At 47.9% G+C, this 18392-nt stretch overlaps 1 protein-coding gene across 1 annotated transcript in view; it reads left to right on the top strand.

The window, feature by feature from the left end:
- bbs9 (Bardet-Biedl syndrome 9) overlaps positions 1–18392 on the top strand; it is a 109161-nt gene that overhangs the window by 37925 nt on the left and 52844 nt on the right. The window contains exons 12-18 of the mRNA XM_036539557.1: positions 1269–1322; positions 2182–2284; positions 7205–7309; positions 12501–12515; positions 15715–15855; positions 16892–16987; positions 18000–18172. Coding sequence (XP_036395450.1) covers positions 1269–1322; positions 2182–2284; positions 7205–7309; positions 12501–12515; positions 15715–15855; positions 16892–16987; positions 18000–18172 — 687 coding nt within the window. The remainder of the gene's footprint in view (positions 1–1268; positions 1323–2181; positions 2285–7204; positions 7310–12500; positions 12516–15714; positions 15856–16891; positions 16988–17999; positions 18173–18392) is intronic.

The following is an 18392-nucleotide window of genomic DNA, read 5'->3' as shown; positions in this document are numbered from 1 at the left end:
GACTCATTAAGTGTGACTGCTTTAAACAGAACAAACTAATAGAGTGTGACCACTAGAAAGCAAGTTGGTTAACATATTGTTTGTGTTCTTTTTCAAATTGACGGGGTTTTGGAACCCTCTCTCTTGTGCAGCGGCGTTATTGAATCAGCTCTGAATTAATTTGAAAGCCGCCCGGGAAATCCTCAGTTCACGGAGGGCGGTTTCATCGCTTCTCTTGGCAGACGATGTCTCTCTCCCTCATCCTTTCTGTGTTTGTGTGGACACGCAAGGCTACAGCCTGCTCTCCCAGGCCTGCTCCATCACCAGGCACGCCCGCTGCTGCCCAGAAGTCCCTGTCAGTCATAAGAGTTGGTCAGAACCTTTTTTCGCTTTAGCTTCCCATTAAAAATCATGAATGGAACTCCTCCTATCGTGACGTTGAATTCACGTCCGTCCCCGTTTGCCCTCCGCCAGACAGTTTAAACGTTTATGCGGACATGTTGCTTCATACGTTGTAATTTTACACTGTTATTGTAAATGATGTCCTGAGACAGAGCTTTGCTTATCAGATGTACAGGACACATGTAAAACATAAAACTAGGTCTTTGTTTTATTTATTTCCATCTGTGATATCACTGCTGTGCTTCCCACACAGACTGTCCAGGTCACTTACCATGTGTTTCCTAACCCTGGTCATGGGGACCCCACTCTATATGCTGGTTTTGGTTCCTTACTCTTGAAAGCTCAGGTAGTGATGACATCTCGAGCCCGCTGAGAAAGCTTTGTGAGCAGCCTGTTGGAGGAAGTGCGTTGGTGTAAGCAGAAACATGCAGGGAAAGGTTTTTTTCTTATTGTTATCCTTACTTGTGCCCCTCTGTAACATTTATTACCTTTATTCTTTCAGAATAACAAGATGTTATTCACTGTTTTTGGGGCCTTGGAAAACTCACTGACCAATTAATTAGGTCAAATTTAGAGAGGTTCCCTGGATTTCTTGAATGGACAGATTCTACCAAAAACAAGTTTAATAATATGTACTTTTACACACCTCTAGAGTACAGATCATTCTTTTACTAGATCAATTGACAAGAGATGTTGAATCCAGATCAGTGTTGAATTATCAGCTCAAGTCAACTAATTAAGAGTTCAGTTTATACACAACCACAAAGATGGGGTACGGAAACATTAAAACAGCCCTAGCAGCCTACAGTAATGTTGGTGTGTTTTCTGTAGAGCATAAAAGTGAAAACACCTTCTCATTGTGACAGTTGTGTCCATTTCTTTCACAGCAAGCAGCCATTCCTGAGATCAACGGTGTACCTGTCCCCTCCATCACAGTGAAGGTATTGTTTAAAGTTCTGTGTGTGCGTGTATGTGTGTGTATGTGCGTGCGCGCTCAGGTGTGAATGAGTGTATGCTGAGAAGTGTGTGCTGAGAAGTGCGTCAGAAAGAGATGACTTCACCCCTGAATAATCAGCTGGAAGGAGCAGGGAGGGTCCTGTCATTATCCTCTCTGTGGTGTAACGGGAGATCCTGGAACACCGTCAGGCTGGAGGACCCTAATGAGACACAGCTCAGACTGGTAGTCTCCCGAGTCCATCTTTAATCATGAGTGCACAATGAAGCCTTCTTCTTTAACCTCTGTGGCCACCATCCTACGAGCTTTATTTCTTTCTGAGAGCAGTTGGAGGTTTGCGTCCCCTGGTTTTTGGTGTGTAGGGCAGTAGAGCAGAAGGAGTGCAAAGTGTGACTGTATTTCAATACCCTTTTGCTCTGAAAAAAGCGGCCACCGTAGCATTGCTGTCAGTGTGCCAAAGATTGGTGCGTTCATCCTTACTGGAAGAGGCCACATCTGAGCCTAGGATTGTTGGTAATGCCAAGGAGTACAGGGAAAATCTGATTCATCTGAACTATTCTTAGTGTGATTTGTTACTAACCCTGTTGTTAGTTTTAGGAAACACTTCATTGAAATGGACTGTGTTAGGCACTGTCTGGCCCTCTCACCAGGAAACAGAGAATGACGTTCAGAATCAGTGAGTTAATGTCTACCAGATTGACCTTCTCTTTCTCTCCCTTTTGTCTGTCCTCTCCCGCTCTCTCCTCCCCTGCTCTCCTCCCTGTCTCCCTTCCTCCTGACTCCCCCTGTCTCCCCTCTCTCTCTGTTTCCGTGGCTTTCTCCTTGTCCCTGACCCTCTTTCTCAGGTCACAGTGAAGACTCGTGCAGCAGTGCAGAGCCCCAAGCTGACAGTCTGTGTGCCGCCTCCACTCGCAGTCACTCAGGATCAGTTTGTGTTAGACTCCATGGGTAAGTGTCTGCAGACGAGCCTCTGTGCCGTGGCATGCTGCGTAACTGTGTGCGTAACTGTGTGCGCGACCATGTGAGTGTGTGTGTGAGTGTGAGTGTGTGTGTGTGTGTGTGTGTGTGTGTGTGTGTGTGTGTGTGTGTATGGGCGTGGGTGTCTCACCTTTCACATTAGCTAAAACCGAGTCATGTTTCTCCTCTGAAGGAGGTCATGTTTTACAAGGGCATTTTGACATACTGGAGTTTTTAAGCAATTAACTTATAAAAACATAAATCTCGCCACAAATGTAGTTGGCAATTTCACTTAATTCCTGCAGTGAGTGTGTTCAGTAATACAGCCATTGCATCTGAAGGGCTTAGTCTCATGGGCTTTAAAGTGTATGCCATTGTACTCATCAGATAACTGCAGTACAGTAATGTGTTACAAGGACTCTGTCTTTCACGTCCTTTGTTCGCTTCTGTGTAGAGGAAGACTGGTGTTTGATTGTGGTTATCAGCAGTGTAAGTTATCAGTAAAGTCAAAGGCAACATTGTCTAAGCACTCAGCCGACACAAGTCCTGGCACCCAGGAGTCCCGCTGGACAAACACTCAGCGTTTGACCTACGCCTCAGTTCAAACACGGCATACACGCCCTGACCACACAGCCGACACACACAGGGGGAGCACGAGCTTCCTGCCGGGCCACCGATACAGGAAGAGGGCGAGGCTTTTGTGAATGAAACCCCGTCACCAAAAGAAGAGCACGTGTATGAGAGCACTCGCTGTAATGCTGTTTTACAGTCTTTACCAACGGCAGCTGCCTCCAACACCCAACCAATCAAATTTCCCCTCGGTTTTGTGCTTCAGAGGACAGCCTCAGGTGCCCTTTCTCTAATGAACGTCAAAGTTTGTTTGCTTGGCAGGCGCCTTCATCCGGCGTGACTTACAGAGCTTACCCTTTGCATGTTGCCTTGTCCTTTCGCACTGCGTTGTATTTACTGAAGCAGTTCAGTTTATGTTGAAGGATACGTCAGCAGGGTTCCACGGTGGGGCTCGAACCCTCGGCCGTCTGATTAGAAGCCCCGCGCGGTCACCGCAGCACCCGCGCCGTGGCATTCCCCGGACCGTGCCGGCGCTCAGCTGGCTGCGGCGCGACGCGTCGTGGGCGGAAGGCGTCGTGGGCAAAAGGCGGAGGCCGAGGGCGTCTCGCTGTGGCTCGGGCGGCACGGCTGTCTCGGGGTGTGAGAGAACCCTCGGCGCACATCCTCTGGGAACAGGCCTCTAATTGCCGCTGTCACCCCTAGACAAAGCTTTGAACAGGTTGCAGCCTGCCGACGCCAAGGAGACCAGCACTGCTGCTTGCCTCACATTGTTCATCTATCTGGTAGGGCGCATATATATGCTACTGCCATATACACACACACACACACACATCATTTTTAGGGTCTTTGTTGTTTAGGACCATAATATACTTGGTTGTGCTCATGTGTTCCTCCATTTGGTAGGGTGTATATATATGTGTAGCTGCTGCTACCGTACACACACATATACAAACATACATGTTTATCCTTTTTAAGGGCTCCTCTGTTGCCCAGAACCATAATGTGCTTGTTTGTGCTTATGTGCTCTCTGTCAGAGGACTGCACAGAGGTCGGCGGAAACCCTGACTGTCTGCGCTTGCGAATACTGCGCTGACTCAAGGTCCTCCAAACTAAATGCATCATTACATTAATTACAAACCAAACCTCTCCAGCATTGACACACAGCTCTTTCGTTTTGTTTTGTTTTTTAACTCTCAGGAGTTTAAGGTTGCAGGTGACCTCAAAACGTCAGCCCCCAACCCCCCCCCCCCACCTCCCCACCCTCTGACTGGAGGAGCCCTTTGAAAACACCCTTTAAAGTATTGGTAGTTTGGCGAGTTGTCCCAGCATGCACGCAGACAGACACAGACATGCATGTACTCTCTCCTACGCTCCCGTGCGCTCCACTCCTGAGAGCAGAGTCTCCGGCGCAGTGCTTATTAGTTTCATATGTCTCCTCTTGGCTGCTGAGCTCACTCTGGATCCCCCATTGTGTAAACGTGCAGGTTTAAAGCTGCACAGACGGATCTCCTCAGACAGTTAAGGCTGCGCTCAGAGCTCGGCTGTTGGCTGGGCTAGGCGAGCGTCCATGTGTCAGGCATACCTCCCCCAACACCCCCCCCCCCCAGGCCCTTGATGTCCATGGTCGGAGAACCTGAGTGCTGGTTCTGGAGGAAGGCCGAAACAGGGCCTCTCTGTTGGTTGCTGTTGTTGACGTCCTAATTCGGCTCGTCTGAGCAGCTCCACTGACACAACTCCCCGACGCCGAGTCCAAGGCAGCGTTTCCCAGGCCGGCGGCCGGCGCTCCACGGATACCTCAGTGTCCCTCCGCATTCCTCTCTCTTTCATTTTCCCTCCGTCTGCAGCTAAATGGAAGCGCTTGCGTCGCCCACAAAGCGCAGAGCCGCCGTGTCCTCTCCCTCCACGCCTAATTTCATCACAGGGAATGCACTCAATCAACCAATTATCTGCTCCTCAATGGCATTCCCCGCATACTTTCACATGCAAACGGCGCATATTTCTCCTGGCCGCAGATTCGCTGGAGCGCGGATGTTTTCATTCGGGCGGGCCCGCCCTGCGGCAGTCCCTCTTTCATTCCCTATGTCTCTGTAATTAGGACGCATCTCATCATTTCTCCCATGGATCACTTGTTTGGGAAACATCATCTCCAGCCTCTGGCTTTTGGCTTTTCGGGGTTGGGGGGGGAGGTGAAAAAGTTTTAAAAAAAAAGTTTTTTTAATCATCGTATTATATTTTATTATTCTCAGATGGTGCCCACATCCCCGCGTTCCAGCCTCGTCCTCTGTTTTTCCTTTCGCCATTCTCCCCCTCTGGTAGTGTTGATGTGGAATTCTGAAACCCTCAGTACACGTCATCCCTCCCTCCCTCCATCTTCTGCGGTGCAGTGTGACGCAGGCCAGGGGAAAAATAAGTGTGCCGTGGGCTGTAACCCCAAAGTGGGTTGTCCAAACCTGGAGCGTGGGGAAGCCACAACGTGCCACCTGGCCGATTACCAGGGCACGCTGTGGAAACACGCAAAAGCGCGGCCTGTTTTCTAGTTATAGAGTTATTTTTTTATAGCGCCTCCCTGTGGTGACCACATGACCCTGCGCGTGTCCCCCGGGATGCAGACACATTAACTGCAGTGTTAAGAACCCCGATAACAACACAGGACTCGGGGGTGGCACTCGGAGCTGTTCGTGTTTATCCCGTCTCTGGAATGTGACTGCCAAGGGCACTCCAGCGGCCTGGACACTTCATAGCTTGACAGCGGGGTCGGGCCGGGTCAAAAGGGCTCACCAAAGACGTCTCTGGTTTACACGGGCCCTGAGAAAGAGAGAGAGGGGAGGAAAGAGGGGGATTTATCCTCTCTTTGTTTTCCTTCTGCTAATGGTGTCAGCAATAAGCCCCTGGCCTCTCACCGTGAAAAAAGACGAAGCGGGTTGGAAAAACTCACTTTACAGTGTTTGTCAAATGCGCTCAAGTGTAAAGGTTAAAAGCGTGCTCTTCTGCGTAATGTCTCCACCGTCAGGAGTTCTTGTCCCCCCCCCCCCCCGTCAGGAGAGCTGACGGGGCGCAGAGAAAGCGCTCCCGGCTCAAGCGATGGGCCAAGCTGATAGGGACACTTTGACGTCGGCACAGGATGCTTTTCCTGAGTGCCGGAATCTGTCAGAGGGGTGGTCGGGGTCATTACAGTGGAGTACCCCTCACACACAAGGCCAAGAAACAGAATCCTATCCACGCTTTTACGCAGCAGAACATGTAACCGTAACGTGGATTCCCAACAAATATCTACAAGTCACCTGCCAAAGTTGCCATATAGTGTGGTTAAGAAGCTGTGGAGTATGGTGCTTTTCCCGCCTCCTCATCAAAGTGGAACCTCTGTCTGACTCCTGGCCTCTGCATTTCCAAGGCACATTAGCTGAAATACGGCCTGTCCTCACGGGCGCTGCCTTTTTCATTTTTTACTTTTTTTTCCCCCTGCGCGAGCGGTCTTGTTTCCCCCACAGTTTGTTTTGGGCATTAGAGGCAAAAAATATATATATTCAAATCATCACCCTCATGCTCAGGACAGCCTGTGCAAACATAAAGCCGGAGTGTCTGGGTAGGTATCTGTGTTTTCCTCTCTGTCGACACCATTAAGCGGTTTTGGATGGGATCTAATGTGTCTGTGGTGTGTCTTAATAAAATAAGCCCCTTTTTAAGTGCCCAATTATAATACTCCATCCTGCCTGCCCATACCCGCATCTGCCGTCACTGGAGCGCTCAAATACCAGCCATATTTTTCTCTCTCCGGGCGAGCAGCGGTCGTATTATGAAAGCACACGTCACCTCTGCCTCCCCCCTCTCCAGGCTGGCAGGCGGACGCAGGTCATAATTCTCATGCAGACGTTTTATGAGGGAAAATGGGGATTCGGTTTTTCGCAGTTTTGAGTATCGAGGTGCTTCGGGGGCCAGGAATAGAGCCAGGAGCGCTGGGAGAGCCCTCACAGCTGGGTAGAGGGAGCAGGTTCGGATTCTGCCCGGGCCAGTGCTGTCGCATCACTGCCGTTCAAACCAATGACTGCGTTTGACGGGACTGTCAATGTAAGGCTGCGTAGAAGTTGTGAGGTAGACTTTAATGGTCAAACACGAGAGTGGTTGACTAGTCCGGACCATGTAAAGGTTGACTTTGGTCAAAAAGTCAGAATTGTGGTTGAATGGTAAAGGCTGTGGTCAAGTAGTCACAAACATACTTGAATGGTCGGGACTGTGTGAGTGTGGTGCTCTGTCGAATGATGAGGGCCGTGTACATTTGGAACTGTGATTGAACCATCAGAACCACGATTGAATGGAAACTGACAGTCTTTATGTATTTTTCAGCTCCAGGCTCCACCCAAGTGGTGGAGTTTTCAGCCTTCCTGAATGGACAGTACCCCCCTGCTGACCTGGGAGGGGACGTTGCGGTGTCCTATGGCACTCCAACAGGTATGTCGCACCTGCACACCCACCCTATCTATCCATATATTTCAATCCCAGAGAAACCTGAGCAGCAAGATCCTGTTGTCAAGAATAGGGCTGTTTAGCTTTAAATGGTCTGTGTCACAGGTGAACCACAGTCTACTGCAACGATTTAAGATGTAATGTTTATGATGTAATTTAATATGTAATGGTAAGAAAATATACAAGGTCTGCTTGGACAGTGGTGTGCTGTAGCAGTGGACTGCTACAGCTATAGATAAGTAGAATGACAGAATCATGTACGTGTACATCTGTGTTTGCTCAACTCAGTCATACCTACTGCACTGAGAGCTGAGCTAAATTTTGAAAGGTGTGCCCCAGGACCCGGGCTTGGAAACTGGGACAGATAACAGATGCACCACACAGAACAGGCGAACTGTAGAGTTCTGTAACAGCATGGAAACTTATGGATCCACAGCCAGCCTGTATTTATTGCTGGAAGAACTTACCCTCTCTTCTTACAAAAAGGCCTCTTTATTAGAATAAAAATGTCATGAGCTTTTTTTTATTTTTATTTTATTGAAATGCAGAAAAAAAAAGCATTTGTACTATTGTTTCCCTTGGAATGTATCTGTTTTGGCAGCTCTGTGTGGAAAGGTTCCTAAAAGAGCATTAAATCTGCAAAGGCTAGGAAACTTCTGGCTGCTTTTATTGTCAATCCCAAAAATAGAGCGAGGAACCAAAGGGTCTTTTTTTTCTTCTTCTTCATCAGCGTTTGGACCCAGAAAGCACTTGTGCTTGTTTGACAGATGAAGTCACAGGTAGTAATGATTCCGCGATCGCTGAACAATGATCCATTTAGCGATCTGTCGTGCCTTCGCTTCAGCCTTGTGTCAGCTGGTGTGAAAATGCTATTTGTTTCTGATGGGAATGTCAGAATCCCATTTGGACAGCCTGAATTTGAGCACATTTCCCTGGCTGAATGAAAAATGAAAGGCTTTGTTGGAAAGAAGGAAAAAAAAAAGCAAAACAAACCGTGTGCGTATAGGCTTAGGGATTTTACTGTCTGGAGAAAGAAAAGATGTTTTGGACAAAGAGCGCCTCATTTTCAGGCTGTTTGCTTTGGCTCGACTCCGCTGTGGCCGTGTAAGAATGCCAAATGACAAAAAGTTACTCATGTTGTCTTTTTTTTTCCAAGACAGATGTAAAAAAGAGATTTGGACCCGCAGGAAAAATGCAAAATGTTTTTCTGTCTTTTTTTTTTCCCCTCCCAAATAAATCACAGTTACACTGCTTTCCTCATCAATCCATCACGAGGCAGAATGAGTTACCACTGCATGGAGGGAATAGTTAATAAATGGAGAAAGCAGGGTTTTATGGGTGGTTTCTTCCAAAGCCTTCACAATTAGCATCCAAGTTGCTTGTTATTGAATGTACTGTATGAATTTATTAATACGAGGCCTCATGTTTTTTCCATGAAGTGAATGTTAATTATAAATAAATAGATCTTTTCTGACTCTGAAGCTTTGGGATCTTTCACTGAACTGCACAAGCTGGGAAAAAAATCTTTCAATTTCATTTTTGCTGTTGCAGTTTCTCCTTAGACATGAAAAAGCCATGCCAGTGTTGATTTCTGGCTAACTGGGTTAATTGGCTCTGATATATGTTTTTTTTTTCTTTTGGGAATGTTTCACCTGGGATGCTGACAGTCATAGCTTGTTGTGTGTAACTACAGTATCTCCTGTCAGACTCTGGGATGTTGCAGGCCTCTGACACCCAGGACCCAGCCTGTCATAGAGCAAACTCAATTTCTGTCACTGTTTCTGTCTGTGATCCAAATTGAAATTGGTTAATTCCTGTTTCTGCCCCAATCACAAATACCTTTCCATCTTTTAATATATTTGAATACCTTTCTTTGACCTCTGAGCAGAAGTGTAGTCCCTATTCACTGAAGAAGAAATAGCCTCTCGACAGCTGACCGTTAATATCATTTCCTGAATTCCTTTGATAGTTTGTGGTGGGAAAAAAAATCTTAAACTGTCTGCTGTTCTCAAGCGTAACCTTTCACCATCTGAAAAGGAGATTAATTTAAACTTTTTTTTCTGTCTTGTCGTTAACCGTTTCCTTTGTGTTTGATTTCACGGTTTAAGGATCTTCCTGCGACACGGCTCTGTAAAAGCTACTTTCTATTCATGTTATAGGCACATTAATCTTCACTGATGCTGGCCTCCTTGGCACTAAAATTAAAGCAGGAATGTGAGGAATGCAGGTGTCTTGCCCAGGGCACCCTTCCTTTTCAGATGTCTGGGTCCCGGGCTCGTAATTACCGGGTTTAACGCTCACTAATGGGATTTACAGTAGCTGGCCGGGCCTGCTTTGTCTCCCACGGTGAATCAGCACTATCTCTCTGTCCCTGCCTCCGTCCTGCCTGTTTTTCCTGCTCCCCTCTCCTCTCCCTCGCTCTCTGCCGAAATCTCTGTCAGTCTGTCTAACTCTCTCTCTGTCCGTGCAGCACGCAGTCTGTCTCTCTGTCTTTCAGGCGTTCCTCTGTCTCTTTCTCTGCCTCTCTCTCTCTCTCTCTCTCTCTCTCTCTCTCAGGGTGCTTTCACGCCCCCTCTCCTCTACAGCCCGGATTTGGTGCAGCTCTTTGTTGTGCTGAGTCGGCCCTTCGTGTCCAGTCTGGGCAGCGGATGGCATCGACCCGCGGCGTTCCAAATGTAGCACCAGGGAACGCTCTACAGTCTGCTCCCATTTGGAAAAGGAAGTGCCCTCCCGTTGGCTTGCCTGTGGGCGCTGTGTTTTTACTGTGATGACAACAGTGAGAACAGGAAGCAAATAGCATGGCGTGTGCATGTGTTTGCTTTTGGCCGCTCTGTAAAAGAGGTGGAGAAGTGATTCCACGGCCAGGAAAGTGTGCAGGGAGCTAAAGGAGAGGAAGTAATCATGGCAGCGTGGAAGGGAACCAAATCCGGTCTGTAGCGACATGCACAAATGAGGGCACCCTCAAGTTAAGAAGATGCACACGTCTACACCATTGGGAGGCAGTACATGTAGCACCACAGCAGACGTGAAAACACACATTCTGTCATTCTCTCTCTCTCTCTCTCTCCACGTCTATTTCCTTCTCTCTGTTTCTTCTGCTGAGAAATTCTGATAAATCACCTTTGATGTTAACGTATTTTAGTGTATGTTAAAGGTGACTGATTTCTGCTACAAACACGAAAAGAACATTGTTTTTACTAGCTTTTTAAAGTGATGTTTGTGATGTTGGATGGAGAGCTTTTCAAATCCAAGAACGAGAGTAAAATGTATTACACCCATATTACACCCATATGAAGTGTAGACACACTTCTCTTATTTTACAGTTTAAAGCTTGTATTTTGGCAAAGACTCAGTCCCATCAGGGTGAACTGACCTGAAACACAGGGATCGCCTGCAGCTTGACGCCCGATGAAGCGCTGTCAGCCGCCCGTAGAACTCCCCGGAAAAGCTCTCTCTCAGGATCCCGTTCAGAGAAGTTGACTGAACGTGCACGCGAGCCAAGTCGTCCTCGCAGATTGGTACAGCACACAGTAAATGCTGTTGAAGGATTACCGAGCCTACCATGCGCACAGACCTGTCCGATAGTTCACCTGCACAAAATGCAGAGCCAAACCAGCACTGGGAAACAAACACGCTTTCGTCACAGTGCAACACTCCTGCACCAGTCGCCGGACGCTACATTTGAGGTATAAAATGATTGTGTACACGGATCAGTCAGCGTGGGGCTGAAATCAGGGCGCTGCGCACCTCCTTTTTGGCAGCTCGCATGGCAGCAGGCGGCCAGGGAGAGATGTTATATTTCATCAGCGCTAACTAAGCGTGAAATATACAATCGCGGCGAGTGCCATATGTTTCATATGCTCAGTTAAGTGTGAAAGCCTGAGAACCGCAGCTCACCGATTAAGCCCCGCTGCTTTGAGCTGGTATGCTTCATTCTGTTTCTGGTTTCATTCTGAGAAGCATTAATTACAGAGTGGATTAAACTGTCCTGTGTCTTCGGGCCTCTGGCGGTCTGTAGAGAATAGGTTTGGAGCTGAAATCAAACGATCCGGGTTAGAGAGTGACAGGCCTGACTAAACCCTGTTGACCTTTGACCTTATTACCTCCAAGTGTACTCTCTGGGCGGACATGCTGAGTGGTCATTGTAGAAGTGGCTGTGTGCAGCTTTGTGCTTGCAGTTCTGACCGTAAACCCTCGGTATGTATCTGTGATAGGCATGCCCTTCTACAAGATGTTACCCATTCCGATCCAACGGAGCTGTTGATAGATTTAGCCCCCAAGCACTGATCCTGGATTACATACAAGTTTTTTTTCCTCTCTGCATAATGGTTGAGGTTTGGATATGAGGTAGGTAAGATGATCCTGAATCAGTCATTGGGATGGAAAATACCCATAACCAGGAGTTTTTGGGGTTCTGTATGAATTATTTTTCTCTGTATGGGTGTGAGGAGAATGAACAGTCAGAAACATAGCTGCTCTTAAAGACAGACAAATCATTCAGGCAGAAAGTGAATCTTTTTTTATTTTCTGTGGCCTTTCAAGTTTAAAATGAAAGGAACCACCAGGCAGTGATCTTATGAGCAGGCTTTGGTGTAATGCAGGGTTTCTGCCAAGTGTTAATTACAGCTGCATTATATTCTATGGAACATGCATATTTTGTTTGCAGGAAATGAGATGTTTTGCTGTGAAAAGCAGACAGGGCCATTCATGGTTGATTGATACGTTTGCTGTAAACTGTGAATGAAATACCTTTTTTTCATAGTTTAAGTGACATCAAAGGGGATTTTTTTCACAAACATTAGCTGTATTTTATCACAATTAGCTACTGTTTAGATGAGTGACCCCCACCCACCATTTCCAATCCTCCTATCCCGCTATAGCCATAGCCCTGCGTTTCTGTCCTTCTCCTCCTCCCCTCCTTCCTTGCCTCTCTGCAGGTGGGGTGGGAATGCTTCAGCCTGGATGGGCCGCTACACAAAGCTAGCATCTGTGCTCTCTGATTTTAACGTGCTGCTTTCCAAGGGTGAGACTTGGCCTGGAACTAGTACTGCTGAGCCAACGGGGGGGGGGGGGGGGTTTTGGGGAGTGGGGGCGAGAGGGTGCTTGGGGCAAGGTGCTTCGAACTGACTTGGTGTTTTGTTTTTCCTTTCCTTTCCTTTGCCTCCCTCTCTCAAAGAGCTGAACCCATCAGGTGAGTGGCAGTAGGGCCGTTAGCGGTAGCGCTCGGGAACCGTTTGAACCCGGTAGTTACAAGGGAGGAGAAGAGACAGGGGCGGCCCTGCAGTGTGCCGCTGACTGTGCGACTGCTCTGCTGCACGCTGTCCTGCCGTTTCCCCACACGCTTCAATGACTGCTTATCACCATACTTTCAAATTCCGAAAGCACATGTTGCCACACTCTTACTCGCACATGCTCCCACACACACATAAAAACACACGCAGCACATTAAACTGAAAATGTGTCACTGTCCCCTTGCTTTGGACTGTGATTAACAGACCAAAGAGTGTTACTAACAGTGTAATTAAAGTCTCTCTGGGGAATCTGGTTGTATATGAGAGAGAGAGATATGTGAAGGTATAAACCCGTGCAGAGTCTGTCTTTCTCCATCCCTCCATCCCATTCTGTCCATCTCCCTCTTTCCCTCCCTCCCTCTCTCTCTCTCTCTCTCACTCACTCACTCTCCCTCTCCCTCCTGCTTGGTCTCTCTCTCCCGCTCCCTCCCTCTCCTTCCCTTTCCTTTTCTCCCACTCTCTCTCCCGCCTCTCTCCCTCCCTTTCTGTCCCCCTTTCTGTCTCTCTCTCCCCCTCCCTCTCTCTATCCCTCTCCCTCTCACTCTCTCTCACTCTCCCTCTCTCCCTCCCTCTCCCTTTGCTGCCTGTAAAGATGAGCAGAATGCTCCCGGATGACCTCTCCGCAGCTGCACGGAGCCTGCGGTTTGCAGTCAAACGAGCACTGTGTGAGAAAAGGAGAAGCCATTGTGCTCTTTCCCCTCTTGGTGAAAAATTGAATGAAAGAATCGTGAAATGGAGACCCTCCTATCACATCTGGTTTACTATTAAACCTTTCCAGAGGAATTCTGTGGAATGTATGGGTTTGTCAGTGAGTTCTGCACTCCCTGGTCTGCCTGCATAATGGCCATGATTGACCTCCCTGTTTTGGCTAGGACTGCGCAGCACTAGTAGAATAGGTAGTGTTCCTCACGGACTGGATAAGGGGCTATCTCAAAGTATCGACAATGTCTCTGTGACACCAGTAGATGCCCAAAAGGCACTTGTAAGGGACCCTTCTTCCACAGTGCCAGTCCCTCTGCTCTCTGTGTAAGGATTATTTAAGATAATGGGGTTTCCTGTGAAAACACAAGTAGAATTAAAACTCTCAACCAACACTGGTTAAAATAACGAAGAGGATCACGGTAGGGGAGTGGTAGCACTTGATGGGTGAGGAAACCAGTGTGCAGTTGAGAGGCTGCTCCCACCACCAAGACCAGAAAATACAGTCAGAATGTGTGTGTGTGTGTGTGTGTGTGGGGGGGGGGGGGTGTTGGTCTGCGGCGGTCAGGGTGAATCGGGCAAGAAGTTCAACCCTGTGTTAAGTTTTAGAGATTTTGCATACTGGAGATTTATGGCAGGGAGGCCTCCTCCTTGACCAGACTCATTTTTCCTCCAGGGGATGTGAGCTAATGCTAGCTGGACACCCTGGAAGAAAAAGCACTTCGCTCTAATAGATCCTGGCCTGTCAGCCTGGCCTCTCCATCACTGTCCTCTCCACATTCACCACTGATGGCCGATTCTTCTTCGCCTCGCAAACAGTGCAGAAGAGAATGTAAATACTTGGGGGCATGTAAACAGCTTTAAATAATAACGGGTGTAAATAGCTGGAAATTTCTCCTGGGTTCCTCATAACACACTGAGATGTTCTGGCAATAATCCAGCTTTGTTGGAACATTACAGAAATGCATTTAAATATATATGTATGCTCCCTGCGTAAGGTTGCCTAATCATCTGTCCACTTGTGCAGTCTCCAGTCCATGGAGGAATGGTCATTTTGCATTAATAGTGATTGAGGCAACAATGGTGCCTTGTTAAAGGATAATGGGTAAAGTATGCGAATGAGCTCATTAGCTTTTCCTGCATAGGTGCTCTGTATATCAATCAGTGCGTGTGCTCAGCTTCTTCTCACTTACTGTCTCGTAGTGCTTTGAATGTAGAAACGTAGAAATACGGACCCATTTCACTAAGATTGCAAAATGTCAATGGGGCGTCTTGCGCACCTTGGCACAGGCCCGTATTTCATTCAGTGGTTTGAGAGAGAGAAAGAGAGAGGTAGAAAAATACAGGAACACCTCGGCAGTGTCCCTGGAGGGGCCATTTTCCTATATTATCCTAAAAAAATTCTGTGAGCAGTACAATGTGCACCGTGCAGAAAAGGGGTTAAGTTACCTGGCCAGACATAACAGGAAAGGATTAGTGAACTGCTGGCGACCAATACCTGCTACTGGAAAGGGTCTCCTTCTTCTCCCCCTCCCTTCTCAGATGGTTCTAGCAGGCCAGAGGGAGGGGAGAGGAATTACTCCAAAGCAAAGTTATGTTTTTCCAGTGGTCTTTTTGGCAAGTCCACCGCCAGGAATCTCAGGAAGACTTACGGCTGGCCACTTTCATCCCATAATTGGTCCCGGAGCTGTTCTTGGAGCACAGCGAGTCAAAAGATGAACAGAAAACAAAAGCGGACCAAATGTGTTTGTCTTTTGCAAATGCGCTTTCACCAGATTTTACCAGCACTCCATTAAAATGCAGAGTGCAGAGGTGCCTGGGAAACGATGTGAGAAACTCACCGTAATAAGCCATGACTCGCCGTGTTTGTACTTTAAAAAGGGGTCAGCTTCGAAAAAGGCTTCTAAAGATGAGGGTTTGGATTTTTTTTGCACATTTATTGACCTGTCCAATGAGGCAGAGGTCACTGGCCTTCCTCATGATGTCTTTAGAAAGCCACCAAGAAAAGGCCACAGAACAAGAGAAGAAAGGAGCCCACAAAATCAAACGCTTTGACTGAGTCTCATAGGCAGGAGTGTGCTGGGCAAGATCTGTGACATCTTTTTGGTTCAGCCACGTAGTGCTGCCCCACGCCTGCATGCATACTCATAAACACACACACACACACACACACAAAATAACATTGTGTTCGAGTTTGTAAGGGTAGGATGTGTTCATAAGTAGAAATTAGCTAGGATTTTCTTAGCAAAGCTGTTCTGCTGTTGATGTTTTTCATCATCATGTACCATAGCCGTAGCATTAGCCCTCTTATGCCTTCCAGTAGCCTTTTGGTCCGAACGATGCATGGAATGTGACTGGAAACTGTGATGCATGCGGCTGCTTCCTGTCTTCTCTTCCCAGGGGTGCCCAGGGTGGCTCAGTGCAAATTCTCCCTGCCCCTCCGCCTGGTCTGCTGCTCCTCCTCCCCCTCCAAGAGCGCCAAGTACAAGATCACGGTCGACACCAACAAGCCTCCGGTCAACCTCAACGAGGTGTTCCCAGGTAGCCTGCGCCTTCAGGAAGGACAAACCTCGGTTGCATCCGCTGTCATGGCCCATTGACCCACCCTCGCATGGGACCAATGGGAAGTGTAGGGGAAGTGTAAGTTAATGAGGTTCAGAGTGAGAGAGCACCTGTGCACAGCGCAGAGGTAAGGGGGAAATGCCAGCCTCGGTTTTCATGGTCATGGTTAAGTGGCCGTATAATCTAAGCAAAGGCTTCCTCTTTCAGCACGTAGTGAAGCGCATCAAGAGACATTTTTTGTTTGTTATTAAATAGATAAATGGCGGTGCTTTGGGATTAGAGGCGGCAGCATCGGGATCAGCACCTCATTCTGAACTGGGAAATGTTATGGCAATATTTCACTGCAAGAGGCCATCTCATGACAGCTGTTGAAAGTTCAGGAAGCCCATTTGCGCGCAGGTTCAAAAAAACGAGGACAGCAATGGTAAAGATAAGCTGGAATAATGGGACTGAAATGGGGCGTCAGGATGTTGAGCTTGTGATAATGAATTTGTTTAGCATATGAAACTGTGTAGCAGCTGACCTGTGACATACCGTGGAAAGGTCTGCATGCATGTGGCTGCAGCCTCCACTGTGCGGCCCCCTCGGTCACAGATTTCTGTCCGCGTTGTTTTTCCTCAGAGCCTCCGTTCGCCCGGCTCCACTCCGTGGGAGCATGGATATCAGTCCCTGGGAATCGCGTCTCAGACCTTTATTGTGTATATAAACAAAAAACAAAAGAAATTCTAAACTTGCGCATGTGTGGCGAGCAAATAACCCTGGACAGATAAAGAACAATGCGGTCGTGCGCAGTTCACCTTCGCCGGCGTCCCGGCGGTAGATAAGGGCTGGAGGGGAGTCCGTATCTCTGTCTGTCATCCCTGCTTTTGTAGATTTGTCAAAACAACGGTGAGCGCGTACCCCTCCCTGAACACGGCGGGAGTGCAGCGGACCGGCAGGTGGGACACACTGGCGCTGCTAACTCTCCTCTCTCTCCTTTTCTTTTTCCTCCCTCTCCTCCCTCGCTCTGGGGAAGACTTCCTGGAGAAGTGCGAAGACAAGGAGGGGAACGCGCTGGCCTTCCAGCTGCTTGCTGGGTCCACGGTCACTGTGCTGGCCTCTAAGACATCCCGTGAGTTCACACACAAACGCACACACACACACACACACACACACACACACACACACGCACACACACACACACATACTCACTTAGCATAGCTCACACGCATAAGCCTGAAATCTGTCTCTCTCTCACGCCCATGGTATTCCCGTGTAATACCAGGTGTGCCCATGGGGTGCGTTTCAACTCATACAGGTCAGAGGTCATCACCATTTTACTTACAAAATGGAGATTAGCTACTTTCTACAGAATAGAGGCTGACACTTATGCCTCATTCAGAGAGTAATAAAGTTTTTCTCTCCTCCCCCTGCTCGTCTTACTGAGCAACTCGTCCCCATCACAGAAAAAGGGGGGAAAAAAGTCTTAAAAAGGTTCAAGTTTTTATAAAAACCAAGAAAGTAATAACCACATTCCTTTCACGATAATTCCTTACATGGTAACACGACATGAACAGGTGGCCTCCGTTTCCTCCAGCTCAACTCTAAAATCCAACCTGAACTGCTGGGCCAAGAGCGTTTTTTCACATTAAAGCGAATGCCAACAGCAAAGAATATCATGCACACTTAAGTCCTGCTTTACCCTGGCCCGTGCTCTTTTAGTTTGAAGTCGCTGCTGGGATCAATTTAAAATCCAGCTGTTCGTGCAGTACTGTCCGAGTACTCAGCAAGGTAACCAGTGACAGAGATAACTGCATAGTTCTCTTCTGCTGGAGTATGAAAATATTGATAGGTTTAACATGTATTCCTGTGAGAAATGTGTGAGTGCTAATCTGTTTGGTGTATGCCTGTGAAGCCCTGGTAGGCTTTGTTAACTGTGTGATGTAATTAATAGCCAAACAGCAATGTCTTTTATTCCAGTTGAAAAGGATATTTTTTCCAGAAGCTTTTTTTCCATGAACATTGGAAAAAAACAGGAAACTGAAGATATGAAATCAGCAAGTGACAACGGGCCAACAGTTACCCTGTCATGTCTCTCCCTCCCTCTGTCCCTTTTTCTCTCTCTAACACACACACACACACAGAGCGCTACAGGATCCAGAGTGAAACCTTTGAAGATATCTGGCTGGTGGCCAAGGAGCTGGTGCAGCGCTTCGACAAGCACTTTGCCAAACAAGGAGTCAAAGACTTCCGCAACAGCTTCTCCGGGCCCATCCCTCTGCCCGAGTACTTCGAGGTGGTGGACCACCACTTCCAGGTGAGCGCCTGCCGCACTGACTCGTGCCCACCCACACCTGAAACACCACAGAGCAAGCCCTCAGGCCTCCAAGGGTGACATTTGCCCCCTAAAAGACTCTCTAAATTTCCACTGACAAGAAGAGCTCAGAAGAATTACTGCTAAATTGTTGCCTTAAATGTGCAAATATGTTCACCCGTGTTTGAGTACCTAGCAGCATTATCCAGACCCCCTGTGTCTC

This window comes from Megalops cyprinoides, chromosome 10 (genome assembly GCF_013368585.1).
Source record: "Megalops cyprinoides isolate fMegCyp1 chromosome 10, fMegCyp1.pri, whole genome shotgun sequence".
In the NCBI taxonomy this organism is placed as follows: Eukaryota; Metazoa; Chordata; class Actinopteri; order Elopiformes; family Megalopidae; genus Megalops; species Megalops cyprinoides.
The sequence above is the reverse complement of the archived record's forward strand: the minus strand, read 5'-3'. Positions and strand labels throughout refer to the sequence as shown.